Genomic DNA, 23961 nt, shown 5'->3' with positions numbered 1-23961 from the left:
GGGTTAGAATCTGGAGGGAAGACTGGCATCTTTAACATTTAAAAGTTTCTCAGTGATGCATAAAAATATATAGAAAAAGCACCTAGAGTTTCTACTTCCTGCAGCTGATTACAGATTTCCCCAATAAGAGATCCCCATCTTAGGAACCAAATTATTAGTTATGCTTTTATTTAAAAAAATTACCAGTTTACATAATTCATCAGGATGCATTTTAATTTCTTTTTTTGTTTATTGTGTAATGCATCACTTGGAAATACCAAGGAAATATCCTTTTGTTTTTAGTGATGTATGAGTGGAACTAATGCTAGTTGGCAGTATTTGATTCTAAGAAATCAATAAAGTAATTTTTTTTTTTTAAGAGATCCCTATGTTGTCCCAACTCCCTGGCACAATCCCCAGATAACTCCCAGAACCATTCCAAACCTGCCCAAAGGGAAGGTATGGATCGCCTTGTTCAACCTATTTTATGGTTGAGAAATGTCAGGCCTGGAGAAGAAAGAGTAGCAGTGACGGTGTCTGTCCTCTTAAGGAGTTTAAAACAGAAGCATATTTCTTTCCAGTTACCATTTTGGCTCTCCCCCGTCCTACCCTATTTCCTGCCGGGCTGTGCCCTTCCAGGGTCAGCAGTGATTTCCCAGTACCCGCTTTCCAAGGATCCTTTCTGACTCACAAAACCAGTTGGTACAAGGACATAAGGTCTCCTGTCACACCTTCCAGCATTAACAGCAATAGTCCTGGCGACACAGCTCAATTACTGTTTGTCGAGGGAACGAAGATTTTCAGAATAGTTGAGGCATTGTCTTCAGATTTTCGCCAGCTGAGCACTGGTTAGAAGTGACTGGCACAGCAATACGTGGTGGGACCTAGGCTGAATGTCTTGTTAGTGTGGCTTTATCTCACTTTACGCTAGGCAAGCTCCCAGTGACCTAACACACTTTTATTCTCTTCTTTGACTCGGCTTTCTACCATTAGCATCTTCTAGTGCTGGCCTCAAAGCAATTTCTCCTGCTCTGACAAGAGGAACTCAGAGTGAACTTTTCTTTTGTTCTTATTCCTCACAATCCACTTTGAGACCAGGCTGAAGTTGCCAAGGACTTCAAACGCCTGTGCCCCTGCCAGTGTGATTCAGAGGGATTAGGGCATCCCCACTCTGCACACTCTCCCTCTGCAATGTTCGCCTCTTTCTCTAAACTGCTGTCCCCTGCTGTCTGCTCCTTTGTCTGAGAAATACATTTTCTCTTATTATCCCCTTGTTCCCTGCCTCTTTCTGATGACTTAGGAACAAAATCAGGATGTGGCTATTAATGGTCTTCTTTCTTAACAGCCCAGAGTCACTTCCTTTTATTTAGTCCATTTTCCCTTCCCTCCCGAACAACATAATCATCTCTGCTTCAAATAAAAGTTTCATAACCATTTCATAACTACTCTTTATCGTTGCTATCAATAAGGCATATGAGAGAGGAGATAAAAGTAAGGGAAGAGAAGCCAAAAGGTGAGGGGGTGAGGGAATCTCCAAAACTGAGAAACGGGGCAAGCATCTTCGGGATGCTTCTTTCATGAAGAAATTAGGTAAGATTAGCCCTCAGGACTGAACGTTACAAGCCCACTGGTCTGGTGAAGTTTTCCTCTAATTTTTATGGATGGAATGGGAAGATGGTCTCCCCTCGGAGGATCTGATTTCCTTCCAAATGGTTAAAATACTACTCAGAACCATCCTAGGATCATTTATGTTGGTCATAAATCCTTTCATAGAATTCAATTACATAATGGATATGAGTTTTTCAAATCACACCTCCCCAAAGCTAAAATATTTACCCATTTTTTCCAGCATTTTCCATTCCCTACTCATTTATTGTTATTTTCATTTAACAAACTTATAGAACATTTTCATGACACGTCTTTGTATCATTCCCCATGATGCCAGCTGAAGAAAATACAAACTATGTAAATATATTCAGTCCCCCACATAGTAATTACACATCAAAAGAGAAGAGAATGACAGAGCATGTTCAATTTTTTCTTTTTTTACCCTGTATCTGATTTTGGTTAGACTCCAATTTCATGTTGTCTGAGTAGAAAAGTCACTTCCAGTCATGTGAAAAAAGTCAGTTCAACTTCACTTTTCAACTTGAACATTCAGCTATTACCACAAATCCAACATGTCAGAATCTAGATGTATTGTCTATGTTTCTTCAATCGAACTAGTTCTCCACTTCAACTTCCTTGCCTCTGTCAATGGCACCTGTCTTCTAGTCAATCCAGCTGGGAAACTTACTCCTTGGATGAATGGTATAATTCATAAAAGGGATGGGGATAAGATATTTTAAGGGAGAGAGCAACAAGGCTTGATGACTGGTTCAGAGGATGCGGTTAAGTCATGATTCAAGGAAGATTACCACCTGTCCTGCCCTCATCCCCTTCTTGTCTGATCCCACTCCTCTCTTTCTCTTTTAGTTTTACCATTCACTGCTACTATGCTAAGCTGTCATAAATGTTACCTTCACCTGGGACACTCCCTGACTAAAAACCTTCCACGGCCGTCCAATGCCATATAGATCAGCACTAAGCTGGCTGCATGAATGTCTAGGCCTGTCACAATCTGGTGCTATCCAGTTGCCATGGACTTCCCTCCCCTCTTCCCCCCTCAAAAAACAAACAATGTCTGAAGCCCAGTGTTTCCCAGTTTCACTCCTTGAACTCCCTAAATTGAGAGCATCTGCTCTCCTTCAGGAACAAAGGCCAGAGGTAGGTGGAAGCCTAGGCCAAACAAAGTTCCTTGTGTGATCACCTCTCCTGGTTGCCCTCTGGGCCACCCCCGTAATTACTGCCTGTCATTCTAGGACTGGTAAGTCAGATTGACTTAGCAAATGTTTTCTTTTCCGTTTTGGGGTCCAGAAATCTGCAGCTGCATTTTAATGATGAGAGGACTGAGGAGTCACCCAGAGATGGTAATTTTGTTTTGGTCAAAGTCTCATACATTTACATATAAATGAAAAACAAAAGGACATTTAAATTGTAGAAGTGGGGGGAGGAAATTAGCTTTTCTCCTTGTCAAAAAAGGATTCTTTGGTGACACAGAGGATATAATAATTTATCAAACCCCTCATTTTATACACAGAGGTAGAACCGTGACCCAGATAGAATATGACTAACCCAAGGTCCAACAGGAAATGGGAGGCAAGGCTGGAACAGCAGTTTAGGAGTTTAGGTTTACTTTCTCAGCTCTTCTCTCTGTCCCTATCTCTTGTTCTGCCTCATGCAGGCTCAGTACTCTTAAGCAGCTCCTACGTCATATACTGGGTGCTTGTGATGGTTAATTTTATGTGTCAACTTGACTGGGTAAGTGATGCCCAGAGAGCTGGTAAAACATTATTTCTGAGTGTGTCTGTGAGGGTGTTTCAGGAAAGATTAGCATTCGAATCCACAGACTGAATAAAGAAGATCTCTCTCACGAGTGCGGTGGGCATCATCCAGTTTCTTGAGGGCCTGAATAGAACAAAAAGGCAGAGGAAGGCTGAATTAGCTCTCTTGCTTGAGCTGGCACATCCACCTTCTCCTGTTCCTCTGGATATCGATGTTCCTGATTCTTGGCCCTTTGGACTCAGACTGGAACTTACACCATTTGCTCCCCTGGTTCTCAGGACCTTGGGTTTGGACTGGAACGACACCACCAGCTTCTCTGGGCCACCAGCTTGTGGATGGCAGATCAGATTGTAGGACTTCTTGACCTACATAATCATGTGAGCCAATTCCTATAATAAATCTCTCCTATCTGTCTTCTATCTATCATCTCTCTATCTCCTTTTGGTTCTGTTTCTCTGGAGAACTCTGACAGGCGTGATTTTACCACTCTGGCAGTGGCTGTAGCCTCCCCAGCTGTTGGGATAATAGTGATTCTTGAACACAAAGGTCATTCTGTTTGTAGATACATTTTTAAAAGTCTGCATTGACCTCATTATGACTGTGGGCACCATGTTGGCTTGGCAAAGATGTCTCAAGCCTAGTTCAGAAAGATCATATTGACCAAGCTTTTCCCAATGTATTACATTATGCCATTTATAATCCCTTCTCTGGCCTATGCCATTCCCATAATTGTAAAGGCCCCCACTGCTTTTTCTGAATTTTGTGTCAGGAGAGGGGAAGGAGTGAGCAATGGTGTTTATCATCCAGGGCCTCATCAGGTGATCATATCTTTTTCTCATGTGTCCTTGATGATCTATGGAATTTGGTCCAGCTAAATCAATACATAAAAACAAATCTTGAGGGACTTCCCCCATAATTTGGCACTGGGGACATTGTTCAGTCGTATATATCACCATCCTGATTCTTCCAATACCTAGCATTTGTTCATTCAGTCAGTCAAGAAAAAACTTATCCAGTTCCAACTAAGTGTCAGGCACTCTCTACACTTGGGGTTCAATGACAAACACCCCACAGAGAGCACCTACCTTCTTGGAATTTATAGACCAGGAGCAAACTCAAAATTACATACATTCTACAGTTAGAAAATTTCACTTTGCTCAATAATCTATTAAATCATATTCCAACCATGAAAGAAGACTATGAAACTGTCCTAAGAAATGAGAGAATGTAGAAGATCACCAGATGATAATACCTATAGAAAAAGAAAATACAAATGTTAAAGAGTTTTCTACTATTCGTTAATGAAGAAATAGAACTGAGGGCCAAATTAGTGAGCTGAGTTTGCCTGGGCTGGCTCACACTAATTCAATTTGAGTGTTCTTCATTTTAAGGCTCCCAACAAATGTACAATCCCTCAAAAAAGCATAATTGTTCCCATTTATATTTGAGAAAACAGGCTGGAACAATCAAATAACTACTTACAGTTATGTACCTTGATTCCAGGAATATCTAACTCTGGAGCCTACACTATAATTTTGACCTCACCCCCTTCTCACTGACACCTGGGGACCAGGGTAGGGCACTGCAATGGATATATAGCCTGCCTTCTTTTAATAAATGTATTTCTACAGAGACGTGTCACTGATTTTTTTTAAACAGAATTTTGAAAGAAGTGATCTATGCTTGATGTCTAGAAGATAATCATGGGAGTAGAGACCTTTCCTAATGACCCAGCAATTATTCAAAACCTTCTTGGAGCAACATTTGGAAACAGAGTTTGGGAAAGGAGTTCAGACTGGAAAGCACACCCAGCTGAGTGTTCGTAATGACGGCACTGTATATGTGCTTTACATTTTAGAAAATAACAGAAGGTCATTTGAATCCATGTCTCATGAGAAGGTCAAGCTAAGTAATTCTGGTTATGATTTTTTTTTTAAAGGGTGTGGGTGTATGGGTCAGAGTAGCTGCAAAGCAAACCACTACTGGTTTTCTCGTGTGACTTTTGAAGTCAGTAAAAAGATCCTAGCTAGAAAGCCACATTTGGTGTGTTCATCCAGAAAACAAAAAATTAAAGAAGTTGCCATTTCATACTATTAACCTGATAGATAGTTTGGATGCCTGATAATATTTGTCGATGGATGGTCTATTCATTCAACATGTATTGCCTGCTTATATGTCCCACATTTGCTGGATGGTGGAGATTGAAAGGTGAAAATGTCAGGGGTTTTGCTTTTGAAATCACAGCTTAGTGGAGAAAATAAACATTTTACTGTGCAAAACAGCGCAGTAACCGCATTGCTGGTGGGATATACAGAGTATAATACCATGGTATGAAAGTTTTACTCACCATGTTTTTTTTTTAACCAAAATAGGAACATGTAGTTGGATGAATGTGAATCTACTTATGGGGACAACAGGGAAAATAGTTGACTTGGTAATTTAAAAAACGATGTATAGAGTTTTACTAAGGGAAGAAGATTCCAGGCCACTAACCAAGTGGTCCAGGAAATCCTCCCGGACTTGCCTGTGCTCTTTCCACGGTGCCATGTTGCCTCTGATTACCCTTCCGTTATCCATCCCTTACTCACCCACAATTTGCTGACTCACTAGGCAGGCAATGCAAGGGATACAGAAGAAAGGAATGTTGTTTCCTCTGATAAAATGAAACCCAGAATCCCTGAAGTTTAGCGCTGGAAGGAAGGTGGTATTCCACAAAGGGGTGGTTCACTGATTCCAGCCGTCCCAGCGTTCTCCCGCTGGGATTTAACTTCCCTCTGGAGGTTTCATATTCAAGTTAGCCCTGTCTCCATCATGTGAGCTTCTCCTGGAGGAACGCTGGCTCAAGCTGGATTGGAAACATTTGTCTCCTTCCCTGACAGCAGTTGGAATTTCTTCACTTTTTCACATAGATGATCTAAATCTTTAGATCCACAATCTTTTTTATTTTTTATTAAAATTTATTTATTTATTTTTGGCTGCATTGGGTCTTCGTTGCTGCGTGTGGGCTTTCTCTAGTTGCAGCGAGCGGGGGGCTACTCTTCATTGTGGTGCTTGGGCTTCTCATTGTGGTGGTTTCTCTTATTGCAGAGCACAGGCTCTAGATGCGCGGGTTTCAGTAGTTGTGGCACGCAGGCTCAGTAGTTGTGGCTCAGTAGTTGTGGCGCACGGGCTTAGTTGCTCCACGGCATGTGGGATCTTCCCGGACCAGGGCTCAAACCCCTGTCCCCTGCATTGGCAGGCGGATTCTCAACCACTGTGCCGCCAGGCAAAAGTCCCACAATCTTTTTTAAATTTCAGCATTGGGGGTGATGTAGGGTAGCAGAGGCAACGTGGGGAGATACTGCCCACAATTAATTGGGTGTCTGCTTCAAAGCCAGGGGAGGTATTCTGGCCACGGTTACAACCTCTCCTGGAATCAGAAGTGATTGACTTCTGTGACTGACATAACCAGCAGCTAATCCTGGGTTTCCCTGGTGGTGCAGTGGTTAAGAATCCACCTGCCAATGCAGGGGACACGGGTTTGAGCCCTGGTCCGGGAAGATTCCACATGCCGTGGAGCAACAAAGCTTGTGTGCCAAAACTACTGAAGCCCATGCGCTGAGAGCCTGTGCTCTGCAACAGGAGAAGCCACCGCAATAAGTCCATGCACCGCAACGAAGAGTAGCCCCCGCTCGCTCCAACTAGAGAAAGCCTGCATGGCAACGAAGACCCAAAACAGCCAAAAATAAAGAAATAAAAATAATAAAGTTCCCTTTAAAAAAAAACACACATGTATTATAGCAGCTAATCCTGATTCCATTATCTCCTTTGCAGTGGATTCAATAAACAAGATCCTTGCTATTCTTTGACAGAAACTCTAAACAGCAAGCTGGTGCCATCTTCAAGAGTAAGAGGTACAGAAATTACAAAGAAGTTCCAAAATAGATCTTATTTTCAGTCAACATTTTTGATTACATAGGAAATCTAAGAGAATCTACAAACTACAAGACTTAATCAGAGAGTCACTGAAGGTTTCTGGATACAATATCAATATAAAATGATCACTTGTATTTCTATATTGTGGTAATAAGCAAATTGCACTTATAAAAATGATATTCCATCAATGATAGCCATAAAGCTATAAAGTGTCTAGGAACAAATAATACCCATTAGATTAACAAATTAAATAGTTAACAACTCAAAGGTTTGAAAGAATATGGATAAATGGGAACTCATAAACTAAAGATGGGGAAGTAAATTAACACAACCACTTTGGAGAAAAATTTGATAATATCTACTAAAGTAAAAGATGTGCAAATCTTTCTACCAATAATTTCTCTTATAGGTTTATATCCTAGAAAAAATTCAGCACATATGCTCAAGGATATATTATAAAAATATTCGTTATACCTTTTTAAAACAATAAAGATTTCAGAACAGATTACAGGATTATCAACAGGAGAATGGTATGTTTATATAGAGTTAAAATGAATGATTGAACTAAACTTCCATGTATCAACTAATGTAAAAAAAAATTTTCAGGGAATAGTACCTATATATACTTTGAAAGCATAAAATAAAATGCAATATGGATATATGTGTATGTAGCAAAGCATAAAACATGATGAAAATGATAAACATTTAATGCCAAATAGTGATTCCTTCTGGGCATAGAAGGAGAAAAATGCTATAAAGATGATTAAGTGTTTTTATAATGTACTCTTTCTTTTAAAAGATCTGAAATGAATATAGCAAAATGTTAACATCTGATATAGCTCTTAGGTGTAATATTATTCTTTAAAGTTTTCTGAGTATTTGATACATTTTATGATATTTTCAAAAGTGAAATAAATCATCTAAGAAAACAACATTTTTAATCTCATGGACCACTCCCAGGGTTGCAGAATTTAATGTTTCTACCAGCTGGATGTTCCAGTTCCCCTCTCTGAGCTCCCTGTCTCCTCTTTAGGAAGTTCATATGAGGTCATGTTTGTGTAACCACCAGGGCAGCCCAACAGAGAACCAACTTTTTATTTGTTTCCTGTGGTTTTGTTTTCTTTTTCCTGACAAGAACTAAAACTCATTTTCTATTTCCACCCTGCTGATGTTGCTCATGGATTGACATAATTGAACGAATGAGAACCTTGAGATTTCTCCTACATTTCTTCAGAGTGAAACCTGATAAAGTTTGAAGGTGATGGTGCTGGGCCGAATGAGAATATGGGTGGGATGGCGTTACCAGGCAAGCTTTGTTTTCTTCTTCACTGAAAGGAATTACTCTTCCTAGCTTTCTTAGCTTCTTTCTAGCTTCTCACTGAATTCTTTACTTCTTACTAACATATCTCACAGCTTCTCTCTCTTTTCTAAACTTGAATTTATTTTCACTTGATCAAGCTGTTTTCCTACTTCCTTTCAATTTCTACTCTACACAGCACAACTTCCCTTATCTCACAGAATCTTTGCTCCCTCACTTTACCTCCCTTTGCAAATCCTGAGCAAGACTTGCCCTTATCTCCACTCCCCTCCCTCTATCTCAGTCTTCTGGACAGTTTTGTCTTTATAGTATTTTCAAAAGTGAGACAAATCCCTTCTGTCTCGATAATTTCTTCCATTCTCCCCTCCTACACCGCTCCCCCTACCTCCAGGCAACCAATGATCCACTTTCTGTCACTATAGATTAGTTTTCAATTTACAGAACTTTTTGTAAATTAAATCCTATAATATATGCTTCTTATATTTCCCTCTGGCTTTTTTCACTCAGCATAATAATATTGAGATACATCTAGGTTGTGGCATGTATCTATAATTCTTTGTATGGATATATCACAGTATCCATTCACTTCTTTTTTAAAAATTTTATTAAAGTATCGTTCATTTACTGTACTTGTGTATATTAACACAACTATATGTTGTGTTAATTTCTGCTGTACAGCAAAGTGATTCAGTTATATATATATATTCTTTTTCATATTCTTTTCCATAATGATTTATCACAGGATATTGAATATAGTTCCATGTGCTGTATAGTAGGACCTTGTTGTTTATCCATCTTGTATATAATAGTTTGCATCTGCTAATCCCAAACTCCCAGTCCTTCTCTCCCACCACCCGCCCCCGTCTAAAAAAAAAAAAAAAAAAAAGTGAGACAAATCATCTAAGAGGCAGCAACATTTTTATCTCATGAAACCCTCCTACGTCCTCAGGCTTTAATCCCCATATGTGTGGGGACAGGCCATTTTTTTTTGTGGGGGGGACATCAGTAGTTTTATCGATGGGGGAACTTACACATCTGAAGAAAGGTCCTGGAGTGACACCCCACTGTGTGTGGCCGCAGGTGGCGCTGGGGGCGGAGGGGGAGATTACCAGTTATAGGGAAACTGACATGTCAGGTGGGCTCATTAGTTACCAGAGAAACCAATAGAGGGTCACACCCTTCACCGCCCCTTTGATAAGAACAATCACTAGCTGGGGCCTGAGATAAGTATGTAGGAAAGTCAGTCGTATGAGTAAGATACAGGTGAAGCAGGCACTGGTCAGGCAGGGGATGTACAGAGAGCAAGAGAACAGCCATCCTGAGTGGCCTGACCACACACTCCACCCCTACATACCCTGCATGACCCTTATAATCTTGGTCTGCCCCTCTTCTGCGATATCCCTGGAGTCAGGTATGTAGAGGGGCACTGCAACCCTACAGTGCGAAACCCTACAGTGTGAAAGAATTTGCTCCTAATTTGTCTTTATGAAAATTTGATATATGACAATTCCTACTTGAAAATGAGATAAATAAATAATAAAATGAGATAAATTATTTGCATTACAAATTAACTCTTCACTTCAAAAGAGTATTTACCACAGGTGTGATTCTGTGATGTGAGACTTTAGAATGGAATATGACTTGGGGGAGGTGGGAGATTTAAACAATAAAATCCTGATTATAAGATAATAGGAAATAATCCAGGGATAAAAGGGGAGACATCTAAAGAAGGAGGTGGTTGTACAGGGAGCTCTCTGCAGAGCTCAAGCTTTTAAAAGGACATGCACAAAAGACAGAGAAAGTGGATTACAGATGAGCTGGAACACAAAAGACTGTCATGAACCTTCAAAAACAGAATAAAGGAGGCTGAAGTTGGGAATAAATCTAGCCTTACAAAAAGTGCTAAAGACTGCTATAAGGACCCTAAAAGCTTTGTTATGGTAAGGAGAAGCCCAAACATGGAGCAACTTGCTCTTTCAGTAAGTGAGATGGTATAATGTTAACATAAGTTAAGTAGTTCTTAATTTTTCCTATTGTTTATATTGCTCTGTCTTCACCGACATGCAAAAAGATGGGAAAAAATTGTATTTCTCTTAGCTAGTGTGGAAGGAGTATATTGATATTATCCCACTTGGAAAAGGAATGAAGATTCCCAGAGTCTGGGCATCAAAGACAGGAGAAGAAGAAGAAAAAAAAAAAAAAAAGACAGGAGAAGACTTGGAAGCCCCGAGGCCAAATTTGGGAGAAAGGTGGTGAGAAGATACAGGAGAAAGACCAACCCAGGAAGATGGTGATCTGCCCCGCCCCTCTTCCCCACTGGGCTCAGATCTTGGGTAAATTCCATTAAGGCTTGTTAATTGCTTAGCGTGAGTGGACTTCTTATGGAAATAGAAGATGGAACTCAGCTCAGTTCCCTAGGGGGCCTGGGGAAAATAAAAACCAACTTTCAAATGTAGGAACCAGAGGAAGGGGGTACCAGGATATACCACATTCAATTTTGAAAGGAAGGTGCAAGGAGAATTGAAGTCCCACATAAGTGAGAAATTAAGAAAACATGGAACCTCTCTTACTGGATTTAAGTTTCTAGAGCTGGAGGAATTAAATGCCAGGAATTGGAATAATGTGCTGTGCAGAGGGATTCCCAGTACCTCTACCAGTAATCCATTGGGGGTTACAGCAAAAGGGAGAGGTGCCTGAAGGCTGAAGGCTTTTCACATAGGGGAACAGATTAGATTCTACCAACTATGGATCAGGAAGCCTGACATCGATTCCACTGCAAATGACTGGTTTAAGGCTAAACCAATCATGGTATTCCATTCCCCTTGCCAGGATGGATTTTAGAGGGTTACAGACTTAATCCAAGGATGAGGGGAATTCTTTTTAAGGGACAAAGCCTCAGGTAGTATGCCTGTCAAGAGAAATACTTTGAGGTAAGAATATATATCACTCATGGGCAGTAGGGAATGATTTGGCCAGCTGATGCTTTACAACCTAAGAAACAGAATGTCTTAGCTAGTTGATGTCAGCCAACTTCTATCAGTGCTGGCACAAAAGGCACATTAATGCACTAGTAGGTAAGAAATGGAGCCACCATCCTAGCAAGGCTCACTGACCTTTATCACCAGGAGAAGACAGTTCTGCTCTTACATAATGGAGACAGAAAAGAATACTCAGTTGCCCAAATATGATGGTAACGGACAAGTACAACAACCATGGCCTGTGAAATGGTAGCAAGGATGGAGGCTAAGCGTGGCCCCAAAACATGGGCTCCAGCTATCTAAGTCTGATGTAATTATTGCCACTGTTGAATATCCAGCCCACCACCAAAAAACACCAGCAATGAGCTCCCAGTATGGCTCTACCTCTTGAAGAGACCCATCAGCTCCTTAATGGAAAGTTTATTACAATGGGACCTTCCATCTTGTGATTCCTCTTGATAGGAATTGACACATTTTCCAGTATGGATTTACCTTTCCTACTCATACAATCTTAGCCCAACAGTGCTTATGTGGTACTTGATCCACTGGAATAGAATCCTGACAAACATTACCTCAGACCCAGGTAATTGCTTGTATGGATGGAGGGCTGGCCGTATGCACGTGACCATGTGATCCACTGTTTCTATCACATATTACACCTCCCAGAAGCTGCTAGTCTAATGGATGTGCAACAGCTTTTTGGATGCACGATAGAGGTATCAGCTTGGAGATGATGCCTTCTGATGATGGGCACCAGACTTCAGACAGAGTATATACTCTAAACCAAAGACCCATATATGATGCCAATCCAATCAGTAAAATACATGGATCTGGGGAATGAGAAGTAGAAGTACAAGCACCACTGCTTAACATTATTCTCTCTGATGCGGTTGAGGAATTTTGTGCTTCTTGTCCATGCTATTCGGGACTCTGCAGATTTACAGGTCTTTTTTTAAAAAACATATTTATTGAGGTATGTTTTACATAATGTGTAATTCACATACTTCAAGTGTATAATTCAGTGATTTTTAATAAGTTTACCAAGTTGTACAACCATCACAATAAATCAGTTTTAAAACATTTGTATCATTCCAGTAAGATCCTCATGCCCATTACATCTCCCTGCCCCAGGCAACCACGAATCTTCTCTCTTTCTCTATAAATTTGCCTTTTTGGACATTTCATATAAACGGAATCATACAATACATGGTCTCTTGTGGCTTGCTTCTTTCATTTAGTAAAAGTTTCTGACATTTGTCCACGTCACAGCATGTACAACCAGTTTGTTACTTTCCATTGTTGAATAACATTTTGTTGTACAGATATACCACAATCTGTCTATCCATTCACCAGTTGATGGACATTTGGGTTGTTTTTAACTTTTGGCTATTATGAATAATCCTGCAAAGAGCATAATGTGCAAGTCTTTGTGTGGATATTCGTTTTATTTACTTTCTCTTGAATAGATGCCCAGGAGCAGAATCACCCGATGATACGGTAAATTTATATTTAACTTTTTAAGAGGCTGCCAAACTGTTTCCCAAAGTGACTGCATTATTTTACATTCCTATCAGCAATGTATGAGTATTCTCATTTCTCCACCTCCTCTCCAACATTTGTTATTGTCTGTCTTTTTAAAAATTCTTTAGTCGTTCTCTAATGAAAATGATGAGTGTCTTTTTCATGTATTTATAAGCAACTTTTCTATCTTTTTCAGTAAAATATCCATTAAAATATTTTGCCATTTTTAGATTGCGTTGTCTTCTTATTATTGAGTTGTAAGTGTTCTTTGTATTCTGGATACAAGTCCTTTATCAGATATGTGTTTTGCAAATATGTTGCAAGGCAGTCTGCTGTTTCTAATTAGTGTCTTTTGAAGTGCAAAGTTTTAAATTTTCACAAGATCAATTTATCACTCTTTTCTTTTTTAAGGTGCTTATAGTGTTATATCTAAGAAATCTTTGGCTATACTAAGGTCCAAAGATTTCTACCTAGGTTTTCTTTTAAAAGTTTTATTGTTTAACTCTTACATTTAATTCTATGATCCATATTGAATTAATATGGGGAGATGGTCTAATTTCATGTTTATGCATATGAATATCCAACTGTCCTAACACCATTTGTTTAAAAGGCTCTCCTTTCGCTAACAGATTGCCTTTTTTTGAAAATCAATTAACCATAAATGTAAGGATTTCTTTCTAGACTTTTAATTCTGTTCAGTTATCTATATATATATTCTTATGCCAATACCATATTATCTTTTTTTTTTTTTTTTTTTGCGGTATGCCGTAGGCCACTGTTGTGGCCTCTTCTGTTGTGGAGCACACGCTCCAGACGCGCAGGCCCAGCAGCCATGGCTCACGGCCCCAGCCGCTCCGCGGCATGTGGGATCTTCCCGGACCGGGGCACGAACCCGCGTCCCCTGCATCGGCAGGCAGACTCTCAACCACTGCGCCACCAGGGAAGCCCCATATTACCTTGATAACTGTCACTTTATAGTGAGTTTTGAAATTGGAAAGTAAACATTCTCCAATTTTGTTCTTCTTTTCAAAAATAATTTTGGCTATTCTGAATCTTTTGCATTTCCATATAAATTTTACAATCTGCTTATAAGTTTCTGATAAAGAAAAAAAAAGAAGGTCTGCTGGACTTTTGAGATGGGTTACATGAAATATATAGATAAATTTGGAGAGAGAACTGCCATCTTAACAATACTGAGTCTTCCAGTCCAAGAACATGGGATCTCTAGGTCCTTGTTCATTTTTATTTCTTTTTAAAATTAAAAAAAATATATTGAGGTGAATTTCACATAACATAAAATTAACCATTTTGAAGTGAACAATTCAGTGGCGTTTAGTACATCTAACAACTGTGCAAGCACTACCTCCATCTAGTTCCAAAACATTTTCATCACCCCCAAAGAAAATCATGTACTCAATTAAGCAGTTACTCCCCATTCCCTCCCTATCTACCCTTGGAAACCACCAATCATTCTGTCTCTGTGGACGTATCTATTCTGGATATTTCATATAAATGAAATCATACCATATGTGACGTTTATGTTTGGCGTCTTCCATTTAGCATAATGTTTTTGAGGTTCACCTGCATTGTAACATGTATCAGTACTTCATTCCTTTTTATGGCTCGATAATATTCCATTTACATATATAGATGTAAAATGGAATTATATATAATATATATGGTATATATATTATCTATATAATGGAATCATATATACTATATATGTGATATATATATATCGTATGTAATTTTAGCTATTATGAATAATGTTACTATGAACATTTCTATGCAAGGATTTGAACATTTGTTTCCAATTTGGGAGGTACATACGTAGGAGTGGAATTGCTGGATCATATAGCAATGCTATATTTAACTTTTTGAGGTAAAGTCCTTGTTTTTAAAGGGGGAACATGTCTACTAGGGGATGAGAATCCCATTAAGCTCTAAGTTATAGTTTCCATCTAGTGATTTAGAGCTCCTTGTGCCAGGAGACTAACAGGCAAGAGATGGAGCATCCTGGATAATTGAATCCTGATCATTAGGAGAAGTTAGGGATGTTGTTACACAATGGGGACAGGGAAGAATACATCTGCTACCTGGATGATCCACTGAGGTATCTCTTTGTATTCCTTCGTTTATTTTGATGGTAAGGGATAAGTGTAGCAGCCACAGCCTGAGAAAGTTGCCACGTCCCTCAGGATCACTCTACCAGGTAAGCCACCTGGACCAGTAGAGTGATAATCAATAGTGAGGGGAATCTAGAATAGACAGTAGAAAGGGAAATGATGAGAATTACCTTGTCTTTGAAACCATTTGCTGTGGCAGAGATTATAGTCCATTCCACTAACTTTCCATAGGAAGAGGACAACTAGATTCCTGAGGAAGCTATTTCTAGAATTTACTATATGAGGAAAAGTGAAGCCAAATGGTATAAAGGGTGAACTGTAGTGGATCCTGTGGTGTGCCACCCAGATCACTCTTCAGGAATGAGGAATTTGTTCCCCCAGTTGCTAGGAGTATTGACAGCTGAAACCTTTCAACTGAAGAGAGCTTCCTTGCCTAAGTCATGCCTCCTTCCCAGAGGTAGCCTGCATCCAATTACTGGTTGGGACCCTGCTCCCTCAAGAACTCCCTGTAGGATCATCTAAGATTTTTGTGTGACTGCAACACTGTTCAATTCCTCCCTCTGCTGAATCCAGTTCCTTCAAGTATAGGTGTTTCTCCTTAAGGCATACCCCATTACATTTATCCATTTAGGATGCAAATTTCCTTCTTAGAGTTTCAATATGAGCCCTAAGAGTCTATGCAATTTGAGTTGGGTCATTAAAAATGGAATATACCAATCCTGTGGAATAATGAGTCCATGGTACTCTGAACTGGTTAAACAATATTTAGAAGATTGGATTCTATTTGTGGCCTCATTTTTTTTTTTTTTGCGGTATGCGGGCCTCTCCCGTTATGGAGCACAGGCTCCGGACGCGCAGGCTCAGTGGCCATGGCTCACGGGCCCAGCCGCTCCGCGGCATGTGGGATCTTCCCGGACCAGGGCACGAACCCGTGTCCCCCGCATCGGCAGGCGGACTCTCAACCACTGCGCCACCAGGGAAGCCCCCGTGGCCTCATATTTTAAGAGAAACACTAACAACATGGTTACATCCAGAGGAAAGCAACCAAGATACAGAGTGTAAGAAAATGTACCTTGAAGTAGAGATATAGGGATTGAAACTTTGGAGAATTGTCTTAATCGCACAAAGGCTATCATTGAGAAGGTGGAACAGAGGAGAGAATAGGGACCAAAAGGTGGATTTTATAAGAAGGCAACTTTTGGCTTAAAAGAGGGCGGGATTTTCTAAAGGGTAATTTGTTATATGTCTTGGAAAGAAGTGAGCCAGCTCCTTAATACAGCTGGGTGATAACGAATCAGAGGTGTTAGAGAGAATTTCTACAATAACCAGGGGATTGGAGTAAAGTCCCCTCCAACTCTTAAATCCCATAATTTTACACTGTGATGAATTGCAAGCTTTTTTTTAAAAAATAAATTTATTTATTGGCTGTGTTTGGTCTTCCTTGCTGCGCGCGGGCTTTCTCTAGTTGGAGTGAGCGGGGGCTACTCTTCGTTGTGGTGCGTGGGCTTCTCATTGCAGTGGCCTCTCTTGTTGCAGAGCAAGGGCTCTAGATATACAGGCTTCAGTAGTTGTGGCACATGGGCTCAGTAGTTATGGCTTGCGGGCTCTAGAGCGCAGACTCAGTAGTTGTGGTGCATGGGCTTAGTTGCTCCGTGCATGTGGGATCTTCCCGGACCAGGAATCGAACCCGTGTCCCCTGCATTGGCAGGCGGATTCTTAACCACTGCGCCACCAGGGAAGCCGGAATTGTAAGCTTTTCAAGTCTTTACTATGGAGTTTTATGGAGTCTGCTCAAACCATAATGCAAGACTCAATTATATTTGTTTTTCTTAAAGGAAAAAACACCCTCCTCCACCTTAGTCAGTCTGAAGTGGTGCTACATGGAGTAAGAGACCTACATGATATTCCCTCAGCTTTCCTCCTCAGCCCCTAATTGCTGTTGAATTAGGTTTTTTTCTTAAGACGCAGAGAAGCAACTAAGAGTTGTTTCTGAACAGTTTTGACTTTTATTAGTAAGCATATTTATAGGCTTTTAGGGCTCAGAAGATAATTCATATCCTTCTAGAATTATTTTAACTTGTCTCATCATAGCTTAGGAATTCAGACTTATCACTTTTACTGATAAGAAAGTTGAGTTCCAGGAAGTCTGCAGAGTTGACTCAGGGCCACTAAAAGGACTATATGCCCAGGCTGAAATCAGACCTCTTATATTCTGAATGACAGAGCTTTGTACACTTCTCCAAGTCATCCAAGTTCCAAGTCCTCCTGCCTTTCAGATCACTTTCACCATAGCTTATGGATTTATTTGTGTTCCCACAAAAAGATAGGTTGAAGTTCTAATTCCCCAGAACCTGTAAAGGTGACCTTATTTGGAAATAGGGTCTTTGCTGATATAATTGAGTTAAGATGAGGTTATATCAGATTAGGGTGGGACCTAATTCAATGACTGATAAGAAGAGTGAAATTTGGACATGGACACACAGGAGAGAACCCCATATGAAGATGGAAGCAGAGATTGGAGTCATGCTGCCACAAGCTATGGAACACCAAGGATTGCTGGCAGCTACCAGAAACTAGGAAGAGGCAACGAAGGATCTTCCCTTATAGCCTTCGGAGAGAGCATGGCCCTGCCAACACCTTGGCTTTGGACTCCAGCTCCTGGAACTCTGAAAGAATAAACTTCTTTATTGTTGTTTTAAGCCACCCAGTTTTTAGTAATTTGTTACAGTAGCCCCAGGAAACTACTGCACCAGATCCAATGCACTTGTCTCAGGAGGGAAGAGATGGAGAGAGAGAAAAGCGTGTTTGGCTCAGATGTCATGAAGAACAAAACTGGAAAGTCCTGAGGAATAGATGTGTTCTGCTGCTTTTTCCTGGCCAGGAGAGGAAGAGAGGCCCTGAGGTCACTTTAGCAAGCGAGCATCTGCCGTCAGTCTGGTGTTAGATCATGCCACACTTGTGTACTTGGCTGTGTGAACAGGGAAAGGGACTAGCCAATTGCCTAACAATCTGACTACAAATTCAGCCAAGTATCTTGGGCACATTTGGGGAATAAAAGACAAGAGAAAAATCAGTTTCAAGTGGGAGGCTGAACAGATTATGCCTAATAACTTGAGACTATTAGAGAATCAGCAAAGAGAAAGAAAGGTGGGCTGTGAACCAGATAGCATAGAAACAGCTGCTTAGGGGGGGAAATAATAATAATAATATCAATGATAATAATAATCTCTTACATTTGTTAGAGCTTTGTAGTTAATAAAGCACTTTTAATATTAGCTATTTAGGGCTTCCCAGGTGGCGCAGTGGTTGAGAGTCCGCCTGCCGATTCAGGGGACACGGGTTTGTGCCCCAGTTTGGGAAGATCTCACATGCCGCGGAGCGGCTGGGCCCGTGAGCCATGGCCGCTGAGCCTGCACATCCAGAGCCTGTGCTCCACAACGGGAGAGGCCACAACAGTGAGAGACCCGCGTACCACAAAATAAATAAATAAATACAATTAGCTATTTAATCTTTCAATGGTCTATGTAGAAGGCTAGGTCTTCAGGTCACCATTTTACTAATGAGGAGGTTGGAACTCATAGAGGTGAAATACTTGCCCAAGGTCGCTTGTCCCTGCTACTCCTCCAGTCTTTTTGATTCATTTCTGTCCATTGTTTTTCCCATAAGCTGGTCAGAGAAACCTTGGGTTCAGCCCAGCGCCCTCTCTGGGGCACATCCATCCTCAGTGGCCTATGGCCGTCTCTCCACTCATCCCAGTACCCAGCAGACTGCACAAAGCAGGGACTTGATGCACAGTGGTGGAGGCTGGGTGATTAATTGAGGTGAGGGTAGGTGGAGCGAGAGGCTCCAGGTCTTGTGCTTGGCACAGACTTCAGGTTCGGCCTCTGCCAGTGTGTGCTACAAAGCTGAGCTGCCTGGCATCACCCTCAACTGAGTCTTCGTGGCAGGAGGTAGTCATGGAAACTCACTCCCTTTCTAAGCTGATGAGGAGAGAATTAGGTAGAAAGGGGGAATCAAATTAATTGCCTGTCATCCGCTCTCTGCTCTCTGTGTGTTGATTCAAATTAAGTTTTTTCAGTTTTCTGATGTCAGCAGATACCATACGATCAGAGCACAGGCCTGGGAGTCAGGATCTCCAGGAAACAGCTAGTTTTTAGCGAGTCCCTTAACCTGTCTCTCTGTTTAGTTCTGACCCAAGCATTCAGAAAAACAAATCTCTCTGCCTGACCTCCCTTGGTTTCTGACCTAAACTCCCTGAACTGCCTTATTTTAATCATCTTTGACTCTACAGACACCCAACCAGCCATCCCTCCTCTTGTAGACAAAAGAGAAGAGAATTCAAATCAAATTCTGCGTTTGCTGAAATTGACTGCAGCTCAGAGAGAGGTAGTTAAGTTAGTCAGTGATAAGTGTTCTGTGATGCATGTTGCCCACCTGGAGGAAGGTGGAGGCAAAATCTTGAGATTTTCTGTGAGAGGTGTCACCACAAGCTCAGCTGCCACCTGAGCAGAGCCAGAGGATTTCTCCAAAGATACGGCCCTTTCCTTTCCTGTGCTATCTGTAAGATCTTTTCTCTACAGCCAGTTGGAATTATTTGAGATTCCTTGCATGTTCCTTACTTGTTTGTTTCTTTAACTTCTCAGATGTTTTCTCTGCTGAGAACACTCTTCCTACTTTTTCATTATGTCTCAACCCTGGCAACACATCTGTGAAGCCTTCTCAAAGCAGAATATGGGATTTCCAGACACCATGAATTCCCTTTATTATAGATGACAAGCAGGCCATCACTGTACACGGGAATTCTACCTCCCCAGTGGTCTACAGGTTTCTGAAAGCAAGAACTATGTCTTCCTTGATCATGTTCCCAGCACCAAGCATCTTGCCGAACACATAGAAGGTAATCAATCTATTTATTGAATAAGGGACTGATTTAATAAATGAGTGATGAATGGAATGTTTTCAGGATGGTGTCTTAGAAGAAGAAAATATTTACTAAGGTCTAGAGTTGAAGGTTGATTGTAATCTGTTTGGATTTCGATGCTGTTTGCATTTCACCCAAGTAGAATGGACTGCTGTGAGGTGTCTTTGGGCTCCAGACCTGGTTTGCCCCAAGAACTCTGCTCTGCTTTATTCAGGCCAACATGTCTCCAGAGTCATACTGGCTCTGAAAGTAGAGAGCTCTGAGGTCAAGCGTACTGATTCATGTTGGGAATGTAGAGTTGGAAGAGATAGAATGCAGAATCCCAGGATGAAGCGGCTGAAGTGAGTGCTTGGGAGATGTGTTTGGGATTCCCCTAGGAGGCTCTTCCTGGATCAGAAGAAAATCCCGGGAAGGAGATGTTGTCTCCTAACAGATACTATCTAGGGAAAAAAGTGCCTCTCAGTTTAACGATGGAGATGACAATATGATTTTATCCTTGTATCTGTATGGAGTTTATAGTTTTTATGGGCTTCTCAGGGAGTAGGGTAAAGTAGAAAGAGCACTGAACTAGGATTCAGAGGATTTGAATGCTTGTGTGTCATTATCCAACCATGGGACAGCAATTCCTGGCCTCGCTTTCCTTTTCTGTAAATGAAGGAGAGGGTAGAACCAAATACTCCCTCGGGTCTGTTCCATGATTCTATAAATATAGGTTATGCATATCCCATGTGACTGGTTCAGAGGTTGAATATGGCAGGACAGTGAGAGTAATGCCTTGTGCTGGGTTCTCAGGAGAGTCTAAGGCGAAGGTAGGTGGGGCAGGGTAAGGCTCTCCCAGGGATCTTGCTCCATCTTTTTCTCCCCACCCCTTTGCCACTGTGGTGGGAGGCAGTGCACCATAGTGGTTAATTGCATGAGCTTGGGAATCAGGCAGGCACGCTCTTGAATCCCGGCTCTGCCACTTACTGACTGTGTGACCTGAGGCAAATTTCTTAACCTCCCTCTGTCTCAGTTTCCTCACCTACAAAATGATGTTTATCTTCCGAAAGTCATCATAAGGGTTGATGACCTGATGTAAAGAAATGCAACAAAATATTTGCCATCACTTTTCCTCACAAATATATGAATATTGATGCTGTTTATATTTCTCTCTGTAAAACTCTGATTTTGACATGAAATTCTGTGGTCTCCCACCCCACTCTCCCACCCATTTGCTGTTTATTTTGATTGAAAAAACTTAGGAATCACGTACTTTGACTTCTTCTGATATTTAATTGTCTCAGTCCCTAGTTCTGCTTGTACCATAAACCTGTTGAGCTAGACGGCTCCAGGTACAAGAACTAGTGGACAGACAGCATTGTTATGAACGATAACATCTAAAAATATTGGCATTAAAAGCATTCAGGGGTAACATAACTGACTCACTGGGCGGGGGGTATATATTTCCTCCTTATACACTTAAGGGTTAGAGGAATAAGAAGGGGCAAGGGACACCTCAGATTCCATATAAAACTCCTGTGTATTTTGAGGTTTTAACAGCACTGCAGCAGGTATCTGTCACGCCTATGCCCTAACAGGTCTTAACAGTAAATTCCTTGAAGCTCAGGATGATAACATTTCATGAATTATCTACAGATTGTATCTTGATTCTGTAATCAAGAAGAAATAGCTTCTGTAGGTGAAAAGGTAAATGGGAGGATATTCAAGTTTCTTATAAATGCAATTTTGAATGACATTTACACATTGTTTCTATTATACCTTTAATCTCAGTTGTGAGAGGATGATGTTTAGCGTCTGCAGTAGGACTTTACAAAGACTGTCCATATGATGGCTTTGGACAGCTAGTCTGTCTCAGTTCTTGTGTCCTCTGGCAGTTTACGTGGGTCCCTACCACCCTTAGACAAGTAACCTGCCAAATACAGGAGCAGGCAGTGGGCTCCTTGAGCGCAGGAGCTGTCTTATTCAATGTCATATATCCAGAACCTGGGAGGTGAATGGCACCTTGTAGACACTTAATAGTTAATGGGTTTCAGGGTCTGAAAGTATTGGATCTCTGTTAAGCAGGAGATGGAGACGCCTGGGTAGGAAAACCTCACGGAGTTATGAAAACACATCTAAAGCACGCTCTGAACCACAAGATTCGACAGTGATACTGTCGTGGGCATTGCCGTTCCTTTGTCACTTAACACCCCCATCTTAAATTACTCTGGAACTGAGACTCTGAGAGTAAGGAAATGGCATCAAAGGGGCTTCTTAGCTAGAGCTGAAATACAGGGGGAGCAAGGTTTGAAAAGGAAGCCCAGGTCCCAGTGTGGGACCATGTTTCCCTCAGGGTGAGGAATTTCCCAAATCAAATGTAGCCAATCAGGTTCTACAGAGAGGTGGAAGCATTGGCCTTGCTATTGTATTTCAGGATGCAACGAATGAAAGGAATGACCAAAGAGAGTGGACCCACGAAAGTACAAGGTTAGCCTGACAGTTAATTAGAAGTTTGAAGGAAGTGAGACTGGCTGTCTGCAAGACGGTTTACTGGCTGAGATTTCAAGGACCCTTGGCAAGTTGAGAATGATGAGATCTGTTCATTTTTCCTTCGCTATAATGAATCATGCCTCTGATGAAAACTGTGTTTGTGTGTGGAGTCATGTTCTATCATCTTCTCGCCGAATTACTGCTTATCACTTGGGGGCCTCCGAACGACTTGAAGATTGCCAGAGTGAAGTCAGAGTTTAGCTGGGGAGGTAGAACTGTCTGTTCTGGAGGAAGCAGTTCATTACACCTGCTACTCAGGGACATCTTGCCTTCGGGAATCTTCTTCCTGCCACATGCCAGCAGACATCGCACTGTATTTTGAGCAGGCCCTGGCCAGTGGCCCGGTGGCCTGGCAGCTAAATGTGGGCACAGGGAGTCTTCCCTCCTCCTTCAGCAAGACAGGATCTTGAGGAAGGCTTTTCGGAACTCGATGTTGAAGGTGGTATAGATCACAGGGTTCAGGGCGCTGTTCACGTAGCCCAGCCACGTGGTGGCACTGTAGAGCTCTGGGGACACGTGGCATGCTTGGCAGTGGGTATTGAGAATGTGGGTCAAGAAGAAGGGCAGCCAGCAGACAATGAAGGTCCCTAGGTTGCAAAGGAAGAGAAAAACTGGGTCAGGGGTTTGTTTACTCCCTTTGTTGTAACATGGAAATGAGTCACAGTTGTCTACTTTACGGCAGCTACTACGCTGGAAGTTTCACATACCCTTTTAATTTTTACACCAACCCTATGAAGCAGGTGTGATTAGTCACTTTTTTTTTTTTTTTTAGGTGAGAAAACTAGATGCTAACATCTTTGATTCATCCCAAGCCTTTGCTCCTAAATCAGTTTTCTGCTTTGATCTTTAGATAGTCCTTCGCTAGTCTTTTCTACTTCTCAATTCAATTCAAATATTTATTTTATGTCTATCCATGCAAGACATGTTCCTAGGCACTGATAGGAAAAAAGACCTTAAAGATGCAATTCATATAGTTAAGGTTGTTGAGGGGATTAACATAGAGGTTCCCTGGACATGAGAAGTCCCTAAGACATGAGTAGTTTGGGGCTTGTCTGTGACAGTGAACAAGATATGTTCACCGTCACTAACTCTGTATGGTACCACAACTTATCAATTTTTAATTTCTTTATTTAAATAAATTTATATTTTTCTACTATAAAAACCAGCCCTGATTTTATACAGTATGGAAAACTGGGTAAATATGCAAAAGTAGAAAGAAGTGAAATAATCACCCACCACACAAAGACAATCACTTTTGACATCTGAGTGAATTAATTTTCAGTCTTTTTT

General features: G+C 41.1%; 1 protein-coding gene across 2 annotated transcripts in view; it reads right to left on the bottom strand.

Annotated features, from left to right (window-relative positions):
- Window positions 1-23061: 23061 nt before the first annotated feature.
- DRD3 (dopamine receptor D3) overlaps window positions 23062-23961 on the bottom strand; it is a 36048-nt gene continuing 35148 nt past the window's right edge. For both annotated transcript variants that reach the window (XM_065876259.1, XM_065876260.1), the window contains one exon: window positions 23062-23258. In XM_065876259.1, the coding sequence (XP_065732331.1) occupies window positions 23062-23258 (197 nt within the window). The remainder of the gene's footprint in view (window positions 23259-23961) is intronic.

This window comes from Phocoena phocoena, chromosome 4, assembly GCF_963924675.1.
Source record: "Phocoena phocoena chromosome 4, mPhoPho1.1, whole genome shotgun sequence".
Taxonomy (NCBI): Eukaryota; Metazoa; Chordata; class Mammalia; order Artiodactyla; family Phocoenidae; genus Phocoena; species Phocoena phocoena.
Note: the sequence above shows the minus strand (reverse complement) of the source record. Positions and strands in the feature narration are given on the sequence as shown.